General features: G+C 38.1%; 1 protein-coding gene across 6 annotated transcripts; it reads right to left on the bottom strand.

Moving 5' to 3' along the window:
• Positions 1–458: 458 nt before the first annotated feature.
• BAP1 (BRCA1 associated deubiquitinase 1) lies at positions 459–21,714 on the bottom strand. 6 transcript variants are annotated; one of them, XM_087887729.1, is made up of 18 exons: positions 21,346–21,662; positions 20,292–20,373; positions 17,124–17,153; positions 16,986–17,040; positions 14,807–14,939; positions 14,143–14,262; positions 13,539–13,600; positions 13,312–13,454; positions 11,713–11,791; positions 11,318–11,441; positions 10,130–10,277; positions 9,495–9,679; positions 7,866–7,999; positions 6,667–7,139; positions 5,577–5,737; positions 4,517–4,609; positions 3,751–3,823; positions 459–2,715 (listed from the first exon to the last, which is right to left on the bottom strand). In XM_087887729.1, the coding sequence occupies exons 5-18, from the start codon at positions 14,822–14,824 to the stop codon at positions 2,582–2,584; spliced, it is 1,947 nt and encodes a 648-aa protein (XP_087743855.1). In that variant the 5' UTR covers positions 14,825–14,939; positions 16,986–17,040; positions 17,124–17,153; positions 20,292–20,373; positions 21,346–21,662; the 3' UTR covers positions 459–2,581. The 6 variants fall into 6 exon arrangements, with proteins under 6 accessions (XP_087743855.1, XP_034295561.1, XP_034295571.1 ...); XM_034439670.2 differs by lacking the exon at positions 20,292–20,373 and having other exon boundaries at positions 21,346–21,714; XM_034439680.3 differs by lacking the exon at positions 20,292–20,373 and having other exon boundaries at positions 459–2,809; positions 21,346–21,682.
• Between the last annotated feature and the right edge of the window lie 4,144 nt (positions 21,715–25,858).

Here is a 25,858-nt window from a genome sequence, read left to right as displayed (position 1 = left end):
ATTCAGTTCTTTTTTAATGTAGCCTATAAATTGCAATCAAGGAAAAAAACAAGTACATCCTATTACACAATTAAGGTGTATAATAATAAAAATTATGTTTGTGTTATAAGCCACCATAGATCACATAAATGATCTTACAGGACTAATTTAGTATGTTCTTGGCCAAATTATTCTCAGTCTCCATAGCAGAATCCCAAAAATTACAAAATTAGATACTGCAATTAAAGAACACAAGATTGACATACAGCACTGGCATGGTGTACTGTTCTCTCAGATGTATAGAATAGCCAATGCCAAGTTCATCAGCAGTTCAAACATCACCCCTTGCCTAGTTTTGTGCTGTTAAGATTTTCACACTGAAGGTAATTTCTTATTCAGAAATGTTACCCCAAATTCCAGATTGCTACAGAGCTATTTGTACATCTTTTCTGGTGTACGGATTCCATTATACAGCCATCTCCAGAAGGCTAGAGATACATTTTATTTTTAACAGAACTGATATATTTACAAGCACTTGACAATGCAAGAGACAGGCGATTCTGTCAACAAATAAAAAATAATAATTTTACAGTCAGGCACTGTACATATTTGCAAAGAAAGCAAATATATTTCACCATTTTCTCAGGAACTATTCCCTTTTCACATTGATCTTCTTTTGAATCTCATGATGATTTTAATATCTATACTAAGAGACTCAACTGTACATATTCATGGAATAAAAGTTGCAGAGGAAGCATTAAACTGTTCTTCCAAAAACAATTTGCAAGGTTCCTCTGGCCATCAGCTAGCATAATTTAATGCAAATTTGCTATCATTCTGCCAAAAGCTTAAAAACATTTATAAATCTGCTGAATTGACAAAGGACTGTTCTTACAGGACAAAGATAAAGCCATGTAAATAAGGAGAAGCTGGTAACAACACTTGTCTTAGGAGCAGCTAGGTAGATAACTGATTACACTGCAATTAAGAGACTGTAAATGGACTGGAATGAGAAGTGCTGAGGCGACTCTGGAAGACAAAGGCAGATGATAACCTGATCCTGCTGGCCAAATATCATCTATACTTTTGCAGAGTAATAAGCCAGATGCTCCAACCTGAGCCATAATCAATAGGAAAGGGGTACCATTTACTCAATAATGCAAAATTATTACTTTGTACCCTATCTTGTCAGAGGACCTACAATCTGCAGAGGTCCTCCACCCCTTTCAAGTGAGCTGGAAGGGCTCCACGTAAACATATTAGGCTAAATTACTACGGCATAGATATACATCCTTCGCTGTCTTGGTCATCCCAACACAGGACCTCCAGCCCTTTCTGCTCTACATTTCCCCTATCCTTACACCATAAACAACTGCAAAGTTCACCATTCCACTTCTTGATTGTAGATTACATTAAGTATAGGGATTATTTTGCTATAGAATCTTTCCATTTCCCCCTGAAATGTAAACATGAAAAAAAAAACCCCAAACAATGATTAATATCCCAATTGAAGCACTTTATCCTGATCTCTTTCAAAATGTTGGTCCTAAGAGTTTACTATAAAAAAGGGGATTTGGAGGGGGGGGATATCTTTCAGTATTTTCATTTGGCAATTTGTAGCACCCAGCCACTTTGTCTCTCCACACATTGTTTGATTTCCTAAAAATGTAATAGGGATTTGAGTAAAAAGAAGCAACTGCCAAAGAAAATCTAAAAAAATAAGTTAATTTCACGGTTTGAAACACGGTGTGTGCAGAACTTCCATACATACATACAAAAAAAAGAAAAAGAAAAAAAGTAGCTTCCAGACTGCAAGGCCTACATGCTGTTACAGATGAACAAAAATACCCTCACACCAAAAGACCTTATTCTGGATATATAAAACCCATAAAGGAAATTCTCCTCTCTGCATCAGCACCAGTTTTGGAGGTGGCGGTGGAAGCAAGAGAAAAATTAGCAGGATTTGAAGACCAGTTAGGATTTGAAGGGAGCCTGATGTATAGTTCAATAGAATGAGGGTCATCGGTACCTGAAAATGATAGTGATGAACTTGATTCAGGAAACACACACACACTTAAAGATGTAATGCAGATATTTGTTCCCCTGGAAATAGCTGATCCCGAGGATATAGCACATTCTTACTCTCTCTGAACTAAACAATGCATCAACTTAACCGAAATGCACTTCTACAAAACTGTAAAGATTTTACTTATTTCTTTTTAAGCAATATTTAAGTAAAACCTCTGAAGACTGCCATTTACTACTGCAAGATGCACTGCATATTGGTTTAGGTTGCTAAGTAACATATTCAAGTGCAGTGTCAGCCAAATACTCAAATGGTCCTACTCTTTATGCTTCTCACATCCACCTCTGGAGGGAAACTTTATCTTTGGATGCCCAAATGGTAAACCACTGGAGCAATGTCTAAAATCCAGCTGAACACAGGTAGACGTAGTCACACCAATACTGATCACATGAAGACAATTTCAGTGCAAAGCTCTGTCCTGAGCACTCTCTGGTTGGTGAAGAAGTACATGAAATATATGCACCACATTGTCAGAGAGGCAAGCAGAGGATATTGAGTCCTGTCCAAAGGTTGAGACTATTGGCGTTTAGCTTTATATGGCCTGGAACGTTTCCGTCGGTCGGGCTTTCGCTGCTTGTGGAGACGCCCAATGCTGACCCCTTGCCTTCTACGAACAGAGATGTTTTGTTCAACAAGGCTAGGCAACATTCCTGCAAGATGACAGTGTGTAAGATTAGCCAAATAGAAGCAAATCTTGCTTCCCTTTCAACATTTTAAAATATAGAAGTCCAGAAGATTGCATTCCTGTTATGGAAACACAAAAAGGATCATATGGCTCCTTAACCAGATTTATTGTGGCATTAAACTTTTATGGAATAAAACCTTTCTCAGCTCAAATTCTCTAATGGTTATGCCTTAATAAATATTAATTTTGAAGTGCCAAAAGGTTCCTTCCTTCCTTCCTTCTATGAACTTTCCCTTTTAGTTACCAATAAATATCTGGGAAAAGTTATACTAGTGAAGAAGGCTTGCTAGTTTAAGATTCCACATTTACAGATATAAAAGATTCCAGATCACTAGGAAATAACAATGTAAGATAGCCAGAATCATAAACATACATATTTGGATTTAAATTTTAATTAGAAGCAGGTGGGAAAAATTATTGTATTGACCAATCGTAATATATATTACTCACAAGACTGGTCAAAATCTCACTTGCAACCTGTTTTTAAAAATTGTTCACTTGTAAGATAGTTTTATTTGGATTATTCATGGAAAACTTCTCTACTGATATTGAATATCTAAATATTGAAATTAATCGTTCCAGCATCTTAAAACATATTTTGTGTATATTGGACTCAATAGAAAATACTAAGTGTTCACTCATTTTTATAAATGACTATAAAAACTACAGCAGAAGATAATAATTTAGAATCCAGATCACAAACTCCTTTAGCCTGGGCCTATCTAATTACTGCTGTGTTTTAGTGTGATAGTTTCAAACTTTCAACACTATGTTACAGCTATCACTATTATTTGGAATTTAGCAAGACATCAAGATTTACGAACACTTATACGTGGGAAAGACAGATTATAAATACTCTTTATTGCTATTTGTGCTAGAAAAATAAATCTACCTCTGATTCGTAGCAAAAGGTTGCTGTTTTGTGCTGTTTATCAACCTCTGAATTTATCCTTTTCTAACACAGTGCAAAGAAAAGCTCTTTCAATCAAATTCCTCTCACCTTCTTGTGCCAACATGGAGATAAAAGTACATATAAATTCATCATAATTGTGAGTTCTTCTCTGATCATCAATCTAAGAAAGTTAGAAAAGGGAAAACAAAGTATCTGTTCAACAGCAGTATTGAAACAAATAAGAGGGGAAAAATGCCAACACTTATATTTTGGCTTGTGAACAAGATTCAAGACCATTAAAAAAATTTATAGTATTCCAAAACTTAATCTCAATAGTAAACTAAACCAAAAAAAACCCCTCTTCGTGTTCTCAACATTTTGCTCCTTATATAATAATTGAAAGACAATGGGATTTCCAGCTTCAGGTAAGAAGCTTAAATGTTGTAATCCATATTAGCAAGGTTAAAAAGAAAACAGACTTTGCTGGACTAAGACTTACTCTAATTTGTTTTCATATCAGAATATTAGGTCAATCTACCGAGACATAATCCTCAACTGAATCTACAATTTGACTAGAATTGAACAAACCTGAGCAGACTCAGATCTTCCTGAAACCTGAATAGGAGACTACCAAGAAACCCCAGTACTAGGCTTGAAGTCAAAAACACATCCTGGAAAAGCGAACTACTTCTATAAAAACTAGATGAATTTGTCTATGTACCCATCAAGAACTGAATTCAATCTGAAAGAATAATTATCTTATCAAATATTAACAGTTTTTATTGTTTGGCATTTATATTTGTAAGCCACCAAGAATCTATGAAAGAGGATGACTATAAAAAATAACACCACCACAATATTCTCTACTAGCTACCTTGAATTTCTTTCTTTTCTCTACTTCCTCCTTTAAACAGGCCTCATAGTTTGCAATTTCAGCCTCCACACACTTAAGCAACGCCAGGAGCTCCTGTCAAAACAAAACAGTAGCAGTATAAGCAGAATGGCTCACTAATGCTAATGGCACAGCAGTACCTCATAATCAGCTTAGAGCACTAGCAATATCTCAGTATAAGTTTATTCTAAGAGTAGATCATCCTCTAACTAATCTATTTTTTTAATAAAAAAGCTTCTACAATCCCAAAGTACCCAACAGGGAACAACCACAGAGTCAATAAATAAAGTAACACAAGATGGGAAATTAAAGGAGAAAAAAAATCATTTTAAATTACCTTGACGTAAGCATACATTAAATAGTGCCCAAAAATTCTTGCAGCAAAAATAAAACACTATCTTGATGCCACTTCAGATTTTCTATTGGCACTTTTCTCAGTATGCAGACTGATATGGAGAAAAAAACCCTGTCAAGAACAGCATTTTCTCCATTCTTAATTTTTGTTTAAAGAGCTATCACTATAATTCAGGTTCCCGGCTACTGTGCTTTGTCACTCTTAACAATAACAACCTTTTGTTATTGTATTGTTTTGTAAAAGATGCCTAGTCAACTGCATTCAGAATCTTTTCTGCATAGGGGTAGCATCAGAAGAACATGGGATTAGCAGGGGCTGCGCAAGCCTCACCTCTATAGCACTTAAAAAGCATAAAGACACCTGGACGTCCCTTCTCTCTGCATGACTCAAGCACTGAACCCAGAGAAGAGGCAGCTGTTGTTTAAAAACATCTCTAGTATCTACAATTATGTTTTACAATAACGTGACCAGACTGATAAGTGATGACTTTGCCCCTCTGCCAAAACAGTCCCTTTTCCATGCATTTTCTATGAGGTTCAGATAAGACTCAAGAAAAAGCAGAATCCTGTCAAGTTTAGTGTCACATACTTATGAGCAAGGTCCAGCCAATGCAACCTATTCTAGGCAAATACCACCGGAAAGTACTTTCTGCCATCACAGAATTGCTTTAGGTCAAAAGTAACTTACTTTAGGAACATATTTTTCCCCAGCAGGGGGATCAGTAGACCGGCCAATGCCAGCCTTCTCCTTGCTGTCACGTGGCTCATTAGAGTCCACCGCTTCTCCTTTTACAATAATCTGAACCTCTTCATTCGATTTGCTAGATGGAGGTGTGTTTTTTGTACTCTCTGGGAAAACCAAAAGAGGAATTATTAAATACAATGTTATCTTATTTTACATTTTGAGCACTGTGGAAGAATAAATCATATTTTCTTTCTAAGATGAGCAATGCATGTTCTTAGACCAGAATCCCGTAACAAAAGCAACATTTCATTTATAAACCAATGTTAGAAAAGTAGGTAACTCAGCAGAGAAGGAGCTCCCATTCAGAGCACACACTGAATTTTTCTGTCAGGATTGTTCATAATTTATGTGCTTTCTATTATTCACAAAAACTCAGAGGCAAGGGTAATTTCCTCCAATGGGTTTATCCGTTGAATTCTATATGCACGATTCTATAAATCTGCTTTGAAAAGCAAAAGAAGTCATACTTGGAAGCAAAATGAAAAATAATCTTAGCAAGTTATCTTACCAACAGGTGATGTATGATTTAGACCAGAAATGCGACCATTTTTTGAACCTTGGGCATGTTTGGAATATTGCAAACAGGCTATAAATACATTCACAAAATGTCTGTCCAAGAAACTTGCCTGCACGTAAATAATGGTTGAAATATAGTTGAGTAATCACTCGCCGGAAATTGGGCAAGTCCTCCAGAACACCATTATCCTAGTTGAGTCCTTTACTAGGTCCAAACATAATGCAAAAATATAATATGATGCTCATCTTACCTACTGTCTTTTTTTTGTTAGAAGCCCTTTTGAGTACAAACAGCACAGGCCTTCATTGCCTTAAGTTCTAACTGTTTAAAGTTGTAAATTAGGAGGAACCAAAAAAACTTTGAAATCCAAATTTAAAAGCCCTTCCACATTGTTACTGTTCTTCCTGCTAATCACCAGAGTCCTCCAAACAGACCCCTCAACTGCCCAACAAGCAAAGAAGAGGACCCACATAAGAGTAAGAAAATAGTTAACTATCGATTTCTCTTGAAACATACCTGTGACAGTAAGAGGGCAGAAAACTCCCTCCTCTGTGAGGTGCAGCAAACCCGTACTGATGATGGGACCCAAATCTCTCACAGCCCGATTGTAGCGTATACAGTCTATACGGAGCAAGCTGTCTTCCTCCCCAAAAAGCACCTTGGAGATATGTGAAGTGACAGGACTGGAAGGGCGAGTGGGATTGGCTGATCGGATGGGAGAGCGAAGAGGGGAATTGAAGGCACTCCCGATCTCTGAGGCAGTGTCTGTGCTTTCATTGCTGGGTGTGGGAGATGGTTGAGAGTGGGCAACAACAGCTACTGCTGTGCCTCCACTGCTAGTCTTAATAGACAAGGGAATAGAGAGGTCCTTCTGAGTTTCTTTCAGCTTTTCCGCAAGGACATTGATGGTGTTGGGCTGCAGCATAGAAAGCTGGGCGTCTCCGCTCCCCATCAGGTGCTCCTGTTTCACCAGGCCCTTCCTCTTATAACTGTCCAAAGCCACGGGGGGGGGGGAATTAAGTGGAGGAGGTTATAGTTAGTAGTAGCAATCAAAACAAGTGGAAAGGTTTACATTACATCCATTATGTTTTTTTATATCAATCTCAATTTTAAAAAGGTAAAATAAATATTATATAGTATTAAGATATGTTATTGTAACATTGCAGTATTTATACATATTATATTTCTGTGATTTCATTTATATATTTTTGTAATTACCAGTGCTGCTAAAATAGTTTGTCTCTTTTTTTGTTTCTAACATCTGAAGATCAAACATTCCATTCTGAAAACAGTCCACAAATGTCATTCAACATCCCCAATTTGTACATCGACTGCCATTTCCCTTTCCAGCCATGTATCAAATTCTCAAGGATTTTTTAAAAAGATCATGCAATTGTACTTTTAACGTTTTCCAGATTAGACAATGGACAGTTCCTTGCTTCTAATACATATATAGCTCTCCAAACTGATGATTTACAAATAGGATTGACTCACCCACATAAATCTTGCTCCATATTAATACTTTTTTTGTGAAACTCTCTTTCCACAAAGACATGGGCTTCATCTCACAGCTAAGATTCAAAACAGCTTTCTCTCTCATGCAGCCCTATATAGTACTACTATAAATGCTATAATATTTTTCAAGAACTGGAAGTGAGGAACTCCAAAGGTGAAACGGCAGACTGAATAACTACTGGAGACCATCAGGCCATTACCTGATGGCAGGATTGGTATTACACACTTCCTCATCCTCGTCATCATCATAGTCATCTTCATCATCAGAATATTGCTGGTGCTGCGGGACTGGGACTCGGCTTCGGCCCACTCCTGCTGCAAGGTCCTCTTCCTCCTGAAATACAATCATCCAGATGTCTTCAGATAAGGTTAGTATCTAAGAAGATCTCTGGTCCTCCATAGTTCATCTTTAAAAAGAAACAAAAGTACTTGAAGAAATAATTATTTCTCCTGCTCAAATGGTACTTGTGATTCACCAAAATACAAGTCTGAATTAGAGAAAGAAAACAACAGTGCACACTATGAAAATCCCTTCAGAGATGCAGAGATATCCAAAATAGTTTAATCTCTCTTATTTGCTAAGTAGAAAAGGTGTAAAGCAATATGGCTTTTTGTAAATGTCTATATCTCCATCATCCAACTTTTTGTATGAGAAATGAAATATTTTCAAGGAAAAAAAAAGAATAGAGTCCAGTTGCCTTTTGAAAACTACCATTTTTGTACAATATCCCAGGAAATTTCTTGACAATGGACTTTCCCTTAAACCAATAGCGGTCATTTTTGTGATTTTTACTCAATTTAAGAAGGATTATACATTGAGTAGCATATGCAAAACAGCAGTTATTCCTTTAAGTCTTTTCTTCACTGGAAAAGTGTTCAAATATTAATCTGCGTTCATGAAAGAAGCAGAAAGGTGAGATGGCTACATTTAATTGCTTTTGCAGGGAAACACAAGATGCACTGGTTTGCATGGCATACCCAAGAATACTGCCAGTGGGAAGATTCATTTTCTATGTTATTATAAAAATTTATTTTTGAGTGAGATTTTGAAACAGCTAAATTCCAAACCATCATCAACATCTAGTTCTTTTCAACAGCAGAAGAAATGTGAACGTGAGAGTTTTTCAAAGGTTATAGCTCTTTTTAATAAAAAATACACTGCAAGACTTAAGTTGTGCTCCTTAAATCCTTAGTATTTGTCAAAAACACAAAACAGAAGTGAAAATTTCATCCCATCAACACTGAGGAATCTGAGAGCCACAATGTTGATGCTTACTGGTTATACTTTTTACACTCTACTTTGCACTCTACTCAGTGGGACTTAATAAAATCTAGTAAATTCTGATAAAGACCTCTGGGAAGAAGATATCAAAAAGGCTAGGTTAAACATTCCAATGATGGTAATTTACAAATGAAGACAAGTTTTAAAAATGCATAGGCATTGTTAATCAAAAATTCATCAAAAAGAACTATAAGCTGTTAAATTTTAATGTTAGATGTTTTCAATGCTTTAATATTTTAATTCTTTTATATTGCGGTTTTTATGATGTTGTAAGCCACCCAGAGTCATTTGACAGTGAAGTGGGTAGCATGTAAATTTAATAAACAGACAGGTGAGTAGAAATTCAACATACAACATGTATTTAACATGCTTCATACTGCTAGGTTAAAAAAACGATTCCCAGCTATTTAATGATAAAAACAGAACAATATAAAAAATTCTTGCCCAACAAGTGCAACAATCTGCTCTGGAAAGAGCCAGATGAGCTTAATTTATATAGTTTGTGGCATATAAGGCAGAAAAGATAACATTTTGTCCAAAATCCCACCTGCATAGGTGACTTGGCATAGTTGTGGTTATCCAAGAAAGCTGGCAGCCTTTGCACAATGGGGTTGGGGGCTGATAGGGCCCCATTTATGCTGCTCACATGTGGTTTGGTGCTCAGCTTTGCCTTGCTTGGAGGGCTCTGGGTTGAGACAGGCAAGTCCTGGGCTCTAGAATCCTCAGTAACCTCTGTAAAATGCACATGCATTAACTTTCAAGCTGCACATTTTCAGGCAGTAAATTTGGGATACTTCCATCTTCACAGAGAACCCATTTTCTAAATCTTCATACCTTCATCCAAAGGAATAAATGTCTCACTTGTCTACAGCTGCCTAACTACTAGAATCCCAATTGCATTAAGTTCAGGGCCACAAGGACTTTCTTTGGGAAGTCAAGTTTAGAGTAGATTACACTGACAAAATTGTTCCTTTACAATTGACTTTGGGATGCAAAAACCTTATTCAGGGATCATGCCTGGCCATCAATAGAATCTCGATTTTCCTTATTTCCAAAAACACAAGCTATAGATTGTGAGTTGCTCAAGGATACTTTAAAATCATACCCAGGATGCATATTGGTCAAATAAAACCCTACATTCCTAGTAGCTATCTTATTTTTTAAATATTCAGTGTTCCATACCTGCCTGGGAGCTCTCTGGAATTAACTGTGTTCTTCCTGCTTCCAGTGGGGTGGAGCTCTTGCTATTAGATGACCTGGGCTCCTCAGGAGTCTGGAGCTCTTGAGATTTCTGGGCATGCACCAGTTCAGGTTGAGTCACTCGGATAAGCTTACATAGAAATAATGGTAATAAAATTCACAAAAGAACCAAAAAATGCTTCCTATGTATCAACACAGCTTCCAATGATACACTCATTATATGTGGGAAAAGAGGGTGAGATTATGAATAAATGTGCATGTTGCCAAATCCTCAGAAACTAAGACCAACTTACAAAAATCAAAAAAGTAAAACATTAACTGTAAAATGCTATTTCTGCACTATCTCACAATATAAAATAATATGAAGAAAACACTCCACCAATAAATAGCTATTATAAAAATTAACTAATAGCAAATAGCCACTTCCAAAGATCCTTTCATAAACCATCAGTGTGTCTGGACAAAAAGCGGTTTTAGTACACTAAAGATTTTGACTCCATATATTATTTCCAAACAGTTCTGATTTCAAAGGCAAATACAAAATAACCCATCCATCTAGCATAAGCCTTTTCCATTTTCATGCCCGCTCCTAATATTTGGGCTTTCTTCTTTTTGTTAATATATGTTTCTAAATCATAGGCCATTTATGACGAAAAGCAATGCTACTGAGGCACAATCTAAGAATCATTGAAAAGCAAAGAAGGAGAAGGAGGAGGAGGAGGAGGAGGAGGAGGAGGAGGAGGAGGAGGAGGAGGGGGAGGGGGAGGGGGAGGGGGAGGAGGAGGAGGAGGAGGAGGAGGAGGAGGAGGAGGAGGAGGAGGAGGAGAAGAAGAAGAAGAAGAAGAAGAAGAAGAAGAAGAAGAAGAAGAAGAAGAAGAAGAAGAAGAAGAAGAAGAAGAAGAAGAAGAAGAAGAAGAAGAAGAAGAAGAAGAAGAAGAAGAAGAGGCGGCAGCTAGAATAGGTTACCATGATGAAAAAAGTACAATGAAAAAAGATTTTAAAAAGTATCAACTCAATTAACATAGTCTGTGAGTTTCGTCCAGTTTCTTTCTGGAAAAGCTATTCTGCACTCAGAACTTGATCCTCAACCTTGAACCAATTGTTGTGTCTCTTTCAAAAGCTAGATGTAATCAGAAAAGATATGTGGCTTTTAATCTTCTCTTCTCTTACCTGCTGCAAAGCTTCCAGTACAGTTTGCCGGTTCACTTTTAAGATGTGTAGCTTAGATTCATACTTCATTCTCCTGTCGGGTACCACAGCCATCAAGTTAAAGCGGATGTCATGATATGGTTCCCTGTGAGAAATAACAGTGGGTATTAAGCATCCCAACCCAAGTAATTGTGACAAAAATCTCTTCTTCTGTCACTCTCATGTCAACCTATCACAGTCTGTGGCATATATAAATCCTGTAAAATGCTTGGTTTTCAATTCTTGTGCAAGCACAGAACTTTTCAGAAACCGAAAGAAGATTTTTGTTCAGTAAACACCTAAAACACTTCATCACTTCTCAAGTACTCCTCTCAAATTTTCACATAAATCTAAAATGCATTGATCTGTTCATTCACCCTGCTGTAGCGAGTCCAATCCTCTCCATGATAACTCTCCTGGCTTTGTCTGTCCATTCCTCATCGTCTGCCCAGGGCCCTGGAAAAAGGAAATAAAAGAAAAGGCAAATATAGAAATATACAGACCAAATGTTTCTACTAATAGATCAATTCGTTAAACTGACTTGCATACTGCAGAGTAGGTTCTTCCTTGTTATCTGGCTATTGATCTGAGATATGTACTGCTTTAAAGACAATTAATAAAAGAAAACCAAACCCTGAAGGAAATTATTTTAACCTAACTCACACAATGAGTTAACAAAGGGAAATTATATTTATACAAAATTTATTTGTATAAAATATATATAAATTCAAGGTGTTGGTTACCACCTTTAAAGCGCTCCATGGCATAGGACCAGGATATCTACGGGACCGCCTTCTGCCACCAACAGCCTCCCACCGACCAGTTCGCTCCCACAGAGAGGGACTCCTCAGGGTGCCGTCGGCCAAGTTATGCCGGCTGGCGACACCCAGGAGGAGAGCCTTCTCTGTCGGAGCCCTTGCCCTTTGGAATGAATTGCCCCCGGATATTCGTAACATCTCTGATCTCCGGGTCTTTCGCTGTACCGTCAAGACCCTACTGTTTCGACAGGAGGGGCTGTCTAATTGAATGATTTTTAATTGGGTTTTAACTTTGGGTTTTAAAATTCGGCCAAAACTATTTAATGATTTTAATTAATTTTAACTATGATATTGTATATTTATGTTTTAATTTTGGCTGTACACCGCCCCGAGTCCTTCGGGAGGAGGGCAGTATATAAATAAAATAAAATAAAATAAAATAAAATAAAATTATTATTATTATTATTATTATTATTATTATTATTATTATTATTATTATTAAATACAAATATAAATATCTCTGCTCTTACATGATTTTAGCAATAATTCTATTGATGTTGATAGAATTAAACTGTTTAGATATTGTTTTTCTTTTAAACATTACTATCCACCTTATGCTTCTCAGAACAGAAAACACGAATAAATACATTCAAATTACAAAACAAAATATTAATCAGCATTCCAGCCCTATGCTCCCTAATGCTACAGACAAGGTCATAAGAATTGTCGTCTTTCCACTCTAATGCAAATAAAGCCTAATATATGTTACAGAACATTACCTAAGAATAGAATAATTACAATTCCCTCTCCTCCACCATCTAAACTATCCCATATCTATTTTCCCAAATCAGTATGTTCATCAATTGGGATATTGCTATATTTCAGTTGTGGGCAAAATGTTTCAAAACAAAACACCTCAAATTCAAAATGTCTCATTTTGAATGCAGAATGCACAATTTTAGCAACTTCAAAAGTATTGCAAGCTTGAAGCAGTAGTTGAAGAAGCAACTACAAAATACTTCTAAGGATCAAATTAGCCTATTTCAGACTCAAACCAACTGCCTCACACTCTATTTTTTAAATTCAAATGGTTAAAATCTTGGCACAACTTTATTATACTCCTTGTAGCAAACTACTGATGACCCCAATTTGATTCCAGAACAAAACGAGAGACACAGCGCTCCTTGTAAGCTAAACCAAGACAACAAGGTTCCTTACCATGATCAATGGGGTAAACTTTTAGGCCATCCAGTTCAAAGAGCCGCCCTTTAATGGGAACATAGCTGACAAAATGAAACGCCTCCATGGTCCGTACAGCACTAATTCCATTCTGTTTTTCTGGTAAATGTCGGGGTTCTGGTCTGATTCAAAAAGTCAAGAAATCTATGTAGACATAGTGTAGTCTATATTGTAGCAAAAACATATTCTACCCTCATCCCACTTACCTAGCATGGCTGTTATGGGCCTTGGCCAGTTCTGGGGCATTCCCAATGGCATAGCCTTTGCTCTGGGAAGGTGCAAGAAAAAAATAAAATAATGGGAAACTCTGTAAAATCAGATATAGACTTCTTTTTAGTAGACTTAAATAGATGCTCTATACCAATTGTTTTACTCTATTTTACAGACAAGGAACAAAAGCCTTCAAATTAATTTGTGTCATATTATGTGGCCATGAGGACTGCTGTCTCAGGATTAAGGGTAATTTTAAAACAATTTTGTGTACATTTTTATTTAGCGAAATTGAACCAATTAAATGCAATGTCATTTACTCCAATATTATTTGTATTTCTCCAAGCAAGTTAGCAGCCTCATTTCAGAATTTTGATCTTTAATGCACCAAACCCTTCTTTTTCAAGAGCAATACTGACAAAGTGAAGTCTACAAAAAGGATTACTTAAAGCCAGCTTTCCGTAATTTGGTGCCCTTTCAATGTGCTGTAAGATGCAGAATTACTACCCAATAAGCAACAGACACACAAACACACACACACACACACACACACACACACACACACACACACACAGCACTTAACTTTTTCTCCCTTCCTACCTCTGGACTAAAACCTTTGGTGAATTCTTTCATTCGGCTCAGCGTTGGCCCCAGGTCCACACTGTTACAATTCAGGAGTACACTTAACAATGCATGTGTGGCACAAGAATTGGGAATCAGCTACAAAGCAAAAGAACATTTAGATGAAATACAGAATTATGGCAATCCAGCAGAATAGCCTATCTATACAAAAACCATTATGTACATTCTTGGTCTCTTATGTATAGACTGGCCTTCTCGTGGTGCACTCTGGGCAATGTGATGTTGTCATGGCTAAATAGTCTACACATTATGACTGCTGGACCTCACAAGGACCTCCCAGCAAGAAGCAGCAGAATGAGTACCAAAAATAAAAACAACAGTTAATGCTGTATTCTGTTAAGCCACAAAATAAGTAAATACTTCAAAGCCTCCAAAATGAACTATTTATTAATTTATATAGTATTCTATCAACAAATTTTCTTTGAGTAGATATGGTAATAAAAGTAAACCCAACAAAATGTTAAAAATATTATATATAAAACAGAAATGCTTATGACGCATTGTGTGGATAAACCTTTAAATTCAATTCCCCAGTTATAAAGTCTTCCCATTTCAGAGATTAGGACACTTACGAGCATAAAACAAGCCGTCTAGCAAAACATCTTTCTTCAGATCAGTTTACCTGGTGAGCAAAGAACATGTTGTTGACAATGTCATCATCAATCACTGATGTCTCATCTACCAAAGTAGAAACTTTCCGTCGGGACCGACGTTCTTCAATCCATTTGAAAAGGAAGATAAATCCATAGACAGGTCTGAAAAGAACAATTTTGCAAGATGTAATCCATCACTTTTGAAGGATAATTGTCTATTCACAAACATATGCAATATTCAAGAATTCTCTAGTCAGACATTCGTCTGAGAAATTTCTGGGGTAGGCAGACTAATGCACTAAGATAACTGAACTGCAACTTCTCAGAGCACAAAGAGGTTTCTTTGCGAGGGTTTCTAGAATTATAATATAAAACATTTTAGCTTGTTTTCTTTTATTCAATTTAGGCACCACCTAACTCCAGACTGACTCTAGGTGACTGACTATAAAACAAAGACAAAATAAGAAATGAAACAGAAAAAAAAGGGGAAAAGATTGTTGATTAATTTGACCAACACTCACACATACAGACATATCCAACAGGGCTGCCAACACCTAGGAGAACAGCTAGGTCTTTAAGGCTTTCCAAAAAGCCATTGTGGAGGAGCCATATGGATCTCAGGAGCAACCACATTCCAAAAGGAAGGTGCTGAGAAAGGGAAGGGAAGCTATGTTGACTGATAATGTAAGTATTCAGAGAAAATGTCATCAGTACAATGCAATGCTATGTAAAAGAGAAGAAATTTCATTGAGGACAGATGAATAAAGTAACAAAATCTACCAATATTACAGATACATAGACACAAATGATGAATGAACCAATAACAATAAAGGAAATGTGTGATGCTATAAAGATGAATAAAGATAGAGCCCCTAGTTCAGATCGAATATCAGAGTCCTATTATAAATATTTTGAAGATACACCTTTATTATTTTTGCAAGACATGAACTCTATTTTGGATAATGGAAAGATACCAGATAGTTGGACAGGAACATATATAGCATATATATTCACATGGATCAACGGAAGAGTGTGTGGTTCAAAAGTTGGAAATGTACACTGTCTTACAATTTGAAAGAAAGCTTTTTTAAAATGATGTTGGAATGTAACACCAGTTAAATTATATAAGATGTATAAAGGTACTTCTAATTATGTTGAGAAAGTGGAAAACATATTGGAACATTTTACTTATAAAAAAGTAAAAAGATATTGAATACAACTACAGAGAGTTGCAGAGAGTTCCAAAAATGAACTTTCAGATGACACTGGACCTTTTCTCATTAGGACTTACAAATAATCAACTAGAAGAGGCTCATTGACAATTTTATATATGTAACTTTACCAAGGCTATTATATGCATAAAGATGGAAGAGAATAGAAACACCAATAATGGAGGAATGAATTGTGAAGATCACTGAGTTGTAGAAATGGTTACACTGATTTCTTTGATTAAGGAGGGAACTAAAACTATTTTCATAAAAGTCTGGAAACTCTTCATGGAGTCTTTGCTGAAAATAGATGAAAATGAACTGATGGTTTTGGAATTTACTGATTAAAAAGGTCTGTCCATCAGAAAAAGGGAATCATGACATGCAACATTGGAAAGTTAAAGATGGTAATTGCTATATTTGTATCTGCTGCAAAGATGACGAGTTGCTTCTTTAGAAATCTTTTTTTGTTCCTTTTTGTTATCTTTCACTTTTACTTTTATGCTTTCAGAATTTATTTTCCTACTTTTTAAATATTTTTTGTATTGTTTAAAAATGTTTGTAAAATCTTTTAATAAAAACTGTTTAAAACGAATCAGTCAAATTATTTATAATTAAAGAGCTATCTTACACTGAAGCACAAAAGATTGGAACATTTCTAGTTCTGTCTTAAGTAAAAACAGGATTGATGTAAGCAATTTAATCTTAAAAATGAAATCTGAACGCAAAATAAGTGTGATTCCATTGCACCATTATAAGAAGAGTTTTAAAAGTTATTACATCTTTATTGTGTCCCTTTTTTTGCAATCAGTACTGCTATGTTGTTAAGACATCATATTCCAGCCTATTTCCAGAAGACTTCTGACATTTATTTGACAGAAATGGAGCAATTTCCAATACATTCCAATATCTTCATCATTATTCATACATTTTGGACTGTGTCATTACTTCAGAAGGATACTTAGCTTTTTTCTAGTCAGTATAACAGCCAAAATCTTACCCTTGGCATTTGCTCTGTAGATCATAAATTTCTTCAACTTGCACTCCCTTAACACCTATATGAACATAAACCTTGAGTCAGTATATAAAGAAAAAAAGCAAGGACTAATTAATATGCTACCATATGAATTATACTCACCAAAATCCTCCACTAAGAGTGTGAAGAGCCCTGTAAAAGGGGGGGGGAGGGGGGAGACCAGAGGAGAGGAGATCATTAGGTTATTATTGGAAAATACTAATTACAAAAACAGTTTTGGGCATATAATTCACTCTAATCAATCTACTGCAAGCACCAATACAAAATCAAAATTATATGTTCTACAGAACATCTTCATAAAAACATTTAAATAAGCTCTGATTCATTTCCCACTGCATAATCAAGGCCAGGTAGATAAATAACTATCTGGGATAAACACAACTCAAGAAATATTTCAATTACTGACAAAATGCTAGCCCTCCCCCCCTAATTTTATCACCTGGTCCTAAAAAGCAGGTAATGCAAGCCCCACCCTCTTGTGAGGTACCTGGGATGAGGGTTAAAAACCAGCCTTTTAAATGAGAGACTTCAACACATAGCATATTCTCCACTGTATCTATCCTACTAGAATTTCCAAAACTAGCCAAAGAAGTGCTATTTCAGTGGGCATTTGGCCTGTAGAATAGCTTAATTTATTTATATTTATAAAATTTATTGTCCACCCATCTTATCATAAGTTAATGTATGAGGTGTTCTGACACAATACTTCACTGATAATTATTAATACAAATTAATAATTTGTATTTGTTCGGTTATTCCTCCTTTCTTTTTATCTTTTTGTTTTCCCCTCAGAGTCCATAAGGATTGGGCTGGGCTACAATGACTGTTAAACAAATACTGAATTTCTTTTGTGAGCTCCTATATAGTGGAGCAGCACACATTTTGTAACATGACAGATGCAATTCCTGTATCACCTAAGTCAGGCTACATTAATAAAGTGAACACAACCACTTGGCTGCTTTCAGGTCATATCAGGTTATGTGGTGAGTCCTGATCTCAAAAACAGCCTAAACATGCAAGGAAAAGGACAAAGGATGATGTATGCCCGTGATGATGGACTTATGGCAAGCATGCCAGAGGTGGCACGCAAAACCCTCTCTGTGGGCACGTGCGCCGTCACCAGCTGCTCTTCTTGGTCCTGTCATGTGCATGTGCACCAGCCAGCTGGTCCAGCACACATGCGCGCTGGCCAGCTGCTCTCTTCTGGGTTCCGGTGTGCGCATGAGCACCAGCCAGCTGGTTTTTGCATGAAGACCAGCTGGCCGGTGCGCATGCATGAACCCAGAAGAAAGCAGCTGGCCAGTGCGCATGCGTGCAATGGAACCCGGAAAAGCAGCTGGCCGCCGCATACATACGCACTGGCCAGCTGCTCTCTTCTGAGTTCTGGTGCTCTGGCATGTGCACGCGGTCTAGTTTTGGCACTCAGTGCTGAAAAGGTTAACCATCACTGATGTATACTCTAGAGCCATAATGGAGAACCTATGGTACGTGTGCCGGAGGTAGCACGCAGAACCCCCCCCCCTTGCTGGCACGTACACCGTTGCCCCAGGTCAGATCTCCACGGCGTTTCTTTCATGAGCTTGTTTCCCTGCAAACGACGAAACAGAAGTTCACGAAAGAAAAAGATTTTACCTCTTGCCACGCTGCCGGTGTTGGGATGCTCCATCTCCTGCTGGCCAGCTGGTTTTTGAGTCTCTGCTGTGCATGCGCGTATGCTTGTGCATGTGCATGTTCACACGTGTCCATGCATGGACACGTGTTCGTGTGGGCGCACCTTTTTGTTTGGACATGCGCATGTGCGCAGTTTGGGCACTTGATGCCTAAAAGATTTTCCCTCACTGCTCTAGAGTCAAGAAAATAGTAACAGTTTCCCATGTAACTGATGCTCTGCCTCATTGCCAGCATGTATGATGGGATGGGAGCTTGATTTGAATATGTATAAGAAATCTTATCAGATCAAATATATGTACAAATCTTCCAAACCTGAAGCTTTATTATGGTTATACTATTTATAGCACTTTGCAGAGACACGTGCAGGGACATTTTCAAAGTGAATGGAAATCAGTCATTTCTAAGAAAATTATATTGATTAGTGCTTTTTAAATTTTATAGTATGCCATTATGATTATCTGAACCACTGTTTTGGGAATTTCACTAGTTCCTGGCTTCTTTATAACTTAATTCTCTTGTGTACAGGTGGTCCTTGACTTATGACAATTAAGCCCAAAATTGATGTTACTAAGTGAGACAATTAAGTGAGTTTTGCCCCATTGTATGACCTTTTTTGCCCCAGTTGTTAAGTGAATCAATGTAGATGTTAAGTTAGTAATATGGTTGTTAAATGAATCTGAGTTCCGCATTGACTTTGCTTATCCGAAGGTTGCAAAAGGTGATCACATGACCATGGACATTACAACCATCATAAATACATGCCAGTTGCCAAGTGTTCAAATTCTGATCACGTGACCATAGAGATGCTGCAATGGTCTTGTGAAAACTGGTCACAAGTCACTTTTTCAGTGCTGCTGTAACTTTGAACAGTCACTAAATAAACTATTCTAAATCGAGGACTACCTGTAGTTTTTGATCTTCCAAGATCTTCACAATTTAGAATAAGTACTAACAAATACCTTAATTCCAGACAGTGAAATATGTTTGTGGCGTATGAGTTATTGTTTTAGGAGGGCCTAGCTGGTACCAAAATATTACCAAAGCAAGATAATGTCATGTTATTTTTAAAAAAGTATTTAAGGTCATGTCTTTCGCAGCTTGAAGAATGATTCAGATCCACAACATCATGGCCAAATCTGATGTAGAAAAGGAGAATGACCAGAGGCATGGGAGCTGTCTATTTCTATATTGTCAATATTGGATAGGCTCAGGGAAAAAAAATAGGAATCTGCCACATAATCCTCAGGTTACTTTCTGAGTCAATTCAGCATAGGTCAGGAAGAAAGTCACTCAACTGTACCAGGTCTAAATTAGTATCCAAATCTGCCTAGCTCAGATGTTGGGCCTTATATGACTCTTACGTTGAAAAGAAAATAAGATGCTTTGTGTAAGACAGTGGAGAAATACAATAAACATTTAAGCTTTGCCAATGCGATATATACTCACCTTATGGGATTACTATAATACCATAATATAGAGCTGTTTCTATGTACAGTGCTTATTTCCAATAACAGTCTTGACTAACCATCCCGATCACCAATTTCAAATAAAAAATATCTGTGCGCTTTCTTAAAAAAATTCTTTGAAAATATTATTTACCTTTTTATGTACACTGAGAGCATATGCACCAAGACAAATTTCTTGTGTGTCCAATCACACTTGGCCAATAAAAAATTCTATTCTATGTAGAAATGTAAAACAGTAAAGATATAATCAAAATATATAGATCTTTATAGGGGGAAAGAGGAGAAGAGAAGAAAAAGAGAAGGAGGGGAAAAAGAAAGAGTATTAGACTAAGAAAAAGGGGAAGAAGTATAAAATATCAGATGGAAAACCACTATGAAACAATGCTTTAAAAGGATAAGCTATTTATATGTCGTATGTTGTGTAAATGTCAAATTTGTGTTTTAATAAAATGTATAAATTTTTTTAATAAAGAACGAAAAAATTCTATCCTATTCTTTAAATGCATTTAAGAAACAATTTTCACTATTGAATACTAAGCCTCTGGTTATCTTCTCACATCTCCATTTGGATAAAACAGACAGGTGGGCCTAAACCAAGGCGCCCCACAGGAGACAGATAATGTATTGGGGTTTCAAACACACAATGCCGGTCTATTTAATTGTGATCCACAATTTCCTTCGGAAGGGGGACAAAAATATCAAACCGAATGGCTGGATTCAAGTCTGAATTGCATGTTATCATCGTCTGGGGAAGCAAGCCTTCCCCCACCTTAGTCCATTGCACAACACCAAGACAGGAACCACACATTTCCAAACAATAACAACAGGGCTCCCTCTCCCTTCCTCCTCTCCCCTCCCCACCCCCAGGCAAATCGCCGGCAAACCTCCGCGTAATTTAGCAGGGAGACTGGCACCCCACTCGGGATCAGGTCGGAAGTTGCCCCCCGTTGGCACAGCGGCTCCTTCCTGAAGTGGGATCGCTGGGCCCGAAGGGCGGTAAAGGGGCTGCTGCACGCAGGGCCACGCCCTGTCGGTTGGTGCCCCGCCGCACGCGCACGCCCCCACCCCCACCCCCGCCCCTCCCTCCCCCGGGAAGCCCCTCCGCTGCCCCCCCTCCTCAGGAGACCAACTCCCCCCCCCCCACGCCTTCTCCTCCCGCTCGAGCTCGCAGGGTCGCCTTCACTCACCGGGGTCGCTCTCCAGCTCCAGCCAGCCCTTATTCATCTTCCCCCTAGTCAGGCCTCAGCGCCATGACGGGTCCAGGGCGCCCGGAGGGGAAGCATACCTACGGGTTTCCCCGGGCACATCCGGTCCGCGTTTACAGACCGGCCTCCCTGCCCAGCCGCGAAGAAGGAGTGATCCGAAACAGCCAGGACGGCAGGGCGTGAGGGGAGGTGGGGTGGGGGGGGGGTAGGGAGACCAGGAGGAGGAGCAACGGCAGCAGGAGGAGGAGGAGGAGGAGCCAATGGCAGGAGGACGGAGGCATCGGGGGTGCGCGCGCAGCAACGCGAGACCAAAGGGGGCGGCGCTTCCCCGCAGTAGTCTCTCGGAGGAAACTTTCGCTAGCGCTGCCTCCCGATTGGTGCGGAAAAAGGAGAGGGGGCGGGATCAGCAGATTGCAAATGTTAGAAGAGGGCGCGCGACCGCTGGGAACGACTGCTTGTATTTAGTACATTTCTGTTGGGGGTGACGTTTGTTCGTCGCTGCCTGAACCGTATTTTGTACGGCAAACGATGGTCTATACTTAAAATAGTTTTTAAACACCACGGCAGATTTTATGGTATGAAAGCGACAAAGCGGGTATCTGTTGTTAAAATGAGACTTGCCGGTATCAGGGTACCTGGTTTGGCTCACAGAGAGGTCTATGGTTTCATGCTGCAAATACTGATTTACTCCAGTGATGTTTAATTTCGTAGCACAAACTGTACTTAACTGATAGTTGGGACTCCGTATTGCCAACAACATTTTAGATGACAGTTTGAAAATTTTGTTTCTTTAATGGTAATGCAACTCGCAGAGACTTTTGATTTCATGCCACAAGCCAAGTTGAGCTAGCTCAGACTTTGGATTAATGTAAACAAATGCTGTTTTAAGTGGCACAGACTGGTTAGAACAAGACCATTACAAGTCTATATATAATTATCTAATACAAACATTATGCATCTCTCTACATATTTGTGTGTGTACGCGCACACATCTGTGTGTGTAATACATTTATTTGACTATCATGCTTTTTTACACTTTGCACTTATGTAAATGAGTCCCATATTTCCATATATAAAGGTAAAGGTTCCCCTCGCACATATGTGCTAGTTGTTCCCGACTCTAGTGGGTAGTGCTCATCTCCATTTCAAAGCCGAAGAGCCAGTGCTGTCCGAAGACATCTCTGTGGTCATGTGGCCAGCATGAGTAAATGCCAAAGGCGCATGGAATGCTGCAGGGGTGAAATCTAAAATTTTTTGCTACTGGTTCTGTCGGCGGGGCTTAATTAGTGGGCGGGGCTTGGTGGTAAGGTGACTGGGAGGGCATGGCTTGGTGGTAAGGTGGGCATGGCCAAGTCAATGTCACTTCTTTGCCCTTTTTTAACCTACAAAACACAACACAACAGGCTCATCCACAATATAAAAGCAGCTGTGCTAGACCCACAATGGCCCCTGCAACAAGCAGGAACCTCACACAGCCACAAAAAGCCCAAAAAACCAACTTTCACATTTTATATACACAAAATTCCACATACAGCTTTGTGAGATTTTGTCTGTTTGTGTGGTTAGAGTGAAACACTACAGAAACACACTAAATCTTCAGAAAGCTGCACAAATATTATTTTATTTTAATTTATTTTTATTTTTATATAAAAGCAACTAAATTTAAAATTTCCTAAACTTTAAATGGCTAGGTCTAAAAAAGAACAACTAAAAAAAACCCCAATTAACTATTTTTTTAAAGCTCCCAAAGGGGAAAAAAACTTACCCAATAGAACAGGGGTCTCCAACCTTGGCAATTTTAAGACTTGTAGACTTCAACTCCCAGAATTCCTCAGCCAGCTTTGCTTTGCTGGCTGAGGAATTCTGGGAGTTGAAGTCCACAACTCCCTACCTGCTTCATTGCAGGCAGGGAGATTCAGTTGCTTGCTGATGCAATGGATTGCAGGGATTACAGCAAGGCGTTGCGACCAGCAGCTAAGGTAAGCTGAAGGGGGGAAGGGGAGGGATTTTTGCTACCGATTAGCAGGCAACTCAGCTGAGATCGTCAGAACTCGGCTGGTCAGAGCCATTTAAAAGGGAAAAAAAGGCTCTGATGATCGCGCGGCTCAGCTGGGCATGGGAGGTGGGGGCAGGGATTTTTGCTACCGGTTCTCCAAACTGCCTGCCACCATCGCTACCTACTCACCCGAGCCGGTCCAAACTGGGAGCATTTCACCCCTGGAATGCTGTTACCTTCCCACCAAAGAGGGTCCCTATTTTTCTACTTGCATTTTTTACATGCTTTCAAACTGCTAGGTTGGCAGAAGCTGAGACAAGTAGCGGGAGCTCACCCTGTTACACGGCACTAGGGTTTCGAACCACTGAACTGCCGACCTTTCGATCAACAAGCTCAGTGTCTTAGCCACTGAGCCACTGCCTCATATATATATGTGTGTGTGTGTGTGTGTGTGTGTGTGTTTCCTCTTGCCAGGTTTTTCCTACGTAACCAAGGTTTTTCTGCAGCCCTAGCTCAATAGAATCACATCCACTCAATTCTGGGCTTTTTTCTTTTCTGGCAGCCAGCAAGTTCCAGCTGCCAGATGAGAGACTTATATAGATCTATTTCCAGCTCGTTAGCTTTCATCAGTAAGCCACACCCACATCTCATGTATCCTCCCTGTAAAAGTATAGTATCTATTTTCTTATATATATATTTATAGAATTTTAGAAATATATATATATATTTCTCTTTAGCCAGGTTCTACCTACGTAAACCAAGATGTTATGCAGCCCTAGTTCAGTGAAATCACAATTCACAAGTTTCTGGGCTTTTTTTTTTTTTTCTCCTTTCTGGCAGCCAGCAGACCTTTGCTGCCCATTGGGAGACTAAGATAGATCTATTTCGGCCTTATAAGGCCTCATCAGTTAGCCACACCCTCATCTCATGTATCCTCCCTGTAAAGGTACAATATTTGTTTTTCTTTCTTTTTCTTTTTCTATGAAAAAGAAAGAAAAACATATATATATATACACACACACACACACACACACACACATACATATATATATATATACATATATATGTATGTATGCAAAAAATTAAAATCTCGGGTGTTTTCCTGCATCATTGTAAATAAGTTGGTTAAAATGTTTAAAATTCTGGTTAAAATCCCATCTTAAAATCTTCTAAAAATCCTTACAGAGCACTCTGCAAGGTCCTTTAAAACCTCAGCTAAAATCCTACCAGTAACTTTAAAAGTTTTTCTTATAGCAACATTTCGACAGGCTCACAAACCTGTCATCTTCAGGCTCTTGTTTCGTTTAGAAGCTATGGCTTCTAATTTATTTACAATGATGCAGGAAAACACCCGAGATTTTAATTTTTTGCATATGCACACCCGCGAAAACTTAAGAAGACATATATGTATGTATATAGATAGATAGATAGATAGGTATGTATATATGTGTTTTTCCTCTAGCCAGGTTTTTCCTACGTAACCAAGCTAGGAAAAACCTAGCTAGAGGAAAAACACACATAAATCCTACGAAGAAGTTAAGAAAAAAGTATGTATATATGTATATACATATATACATACACATATACACACACAAACACTACATTAGGCAAACCACTCATAGGTAGCAAATGTACTCAGGTCTTCAATCCAGAATTTCATAGTTGACAATAGGCATAACTGATGATTTTTTAAATTATTATTTATTTCCTACGTTTTATTATTTTTACAGATAACTCAAGGCGACAAACATATCCAACACATCTTCCTCCTTATATTTTCCCCATAACAACAATCCTCTGAGGTGCCCCAGCTTTAATGGCTAACATTGGACTAGAGCTTCAGATTCTGAAAATCAAATCCTCCCTTATTAATTGGTAATTACATTTTCTGTAAAGATATCTCAGAATTGAAGGAGCCCATTACAAAATTTAAAAAATATTTCTGAAAACATTTTCCAGATATTTGATATATTTCAGGATATATTTCAGAATACAAAATAATATTCATTTTGAGAGCAAATATCTTTTCCCAAAGGGTGGGATTTAATGGTGCCCATCTACAGGTAGTCCTCTGGTCCATCTACAGGTAGACCAATTTTGAGCCCAAAATTTCCACTGCTAAGAAAGACAGTTGTTAAATAAATTTTACCCCATTTTATGGCCTTTCTTGCCACAGTTTTAAGTGAATCACTGCATCTGTTAAGTTAGCAATATGATTGTTAAATGAATCTGGCTTCCCCATTGACTTTTATCAGGTTGCCAAAGGTGATCACATGACCTGGGACACTGCAACTGTCATAAATACATGCCAGTTGCCAAACATCCAAATTCTGATCATGTGACCATAGAGATGCTGCAATGGTTGTAAGTGTGAACAATTGCTGTCAGTTTTTTCAGTGTCGTTGTAACTTTGAACTTATAACCATTCATTAAATATCTGTATCCATATCCTTACAATTTTATTTATATCATGTTACTGTGTTGTATCTTCAATATACA

Source organism: Pantherophis guttatus, chromosome 2 (genome assembly GCF_059756535.1).
Source record: "Pantherophis guttatus breed Tessera chromosome 2, ASM5975653v1, whole genome shotgun sequence".
Classification (NCBI taxonomy): Eukaryota; Metazoa; Chordata; class Lepidosauria; order Squamata; family Colubridae; genus Pantherophis; species Pantherophis guttatus.
The sequence above is the reverse complement of the archived record's forward strand: the minus strand, read 5'-3'. Positions and strand labels throughout refer to the sequence as shown.

Excerpts from the sequence above, each read along its gene's own strand:
- BAP1 (XM_034439670.2), bottom strand. The coding sequence starts at position 21,382 with ATGAATAAGGGCTGGCTGGAGCTGGAGAGCGACCCCG. Across the intron at positions 11,792-13,311 it reads AGTTTACCCCATTGATCATG|GGCCCTGGGCAGACGATGAG; the intron begins GTAAGGAACCTT and ends TCCTTTTTCCAG. Across the intron at positions 9,680-10,129 it reads TCCAGAGAGCTCCCAGGCAG|AGGTTACTGAGGATTCTAGA; the intron begins GTATGGAACACT and ends TGCATTTTACAG.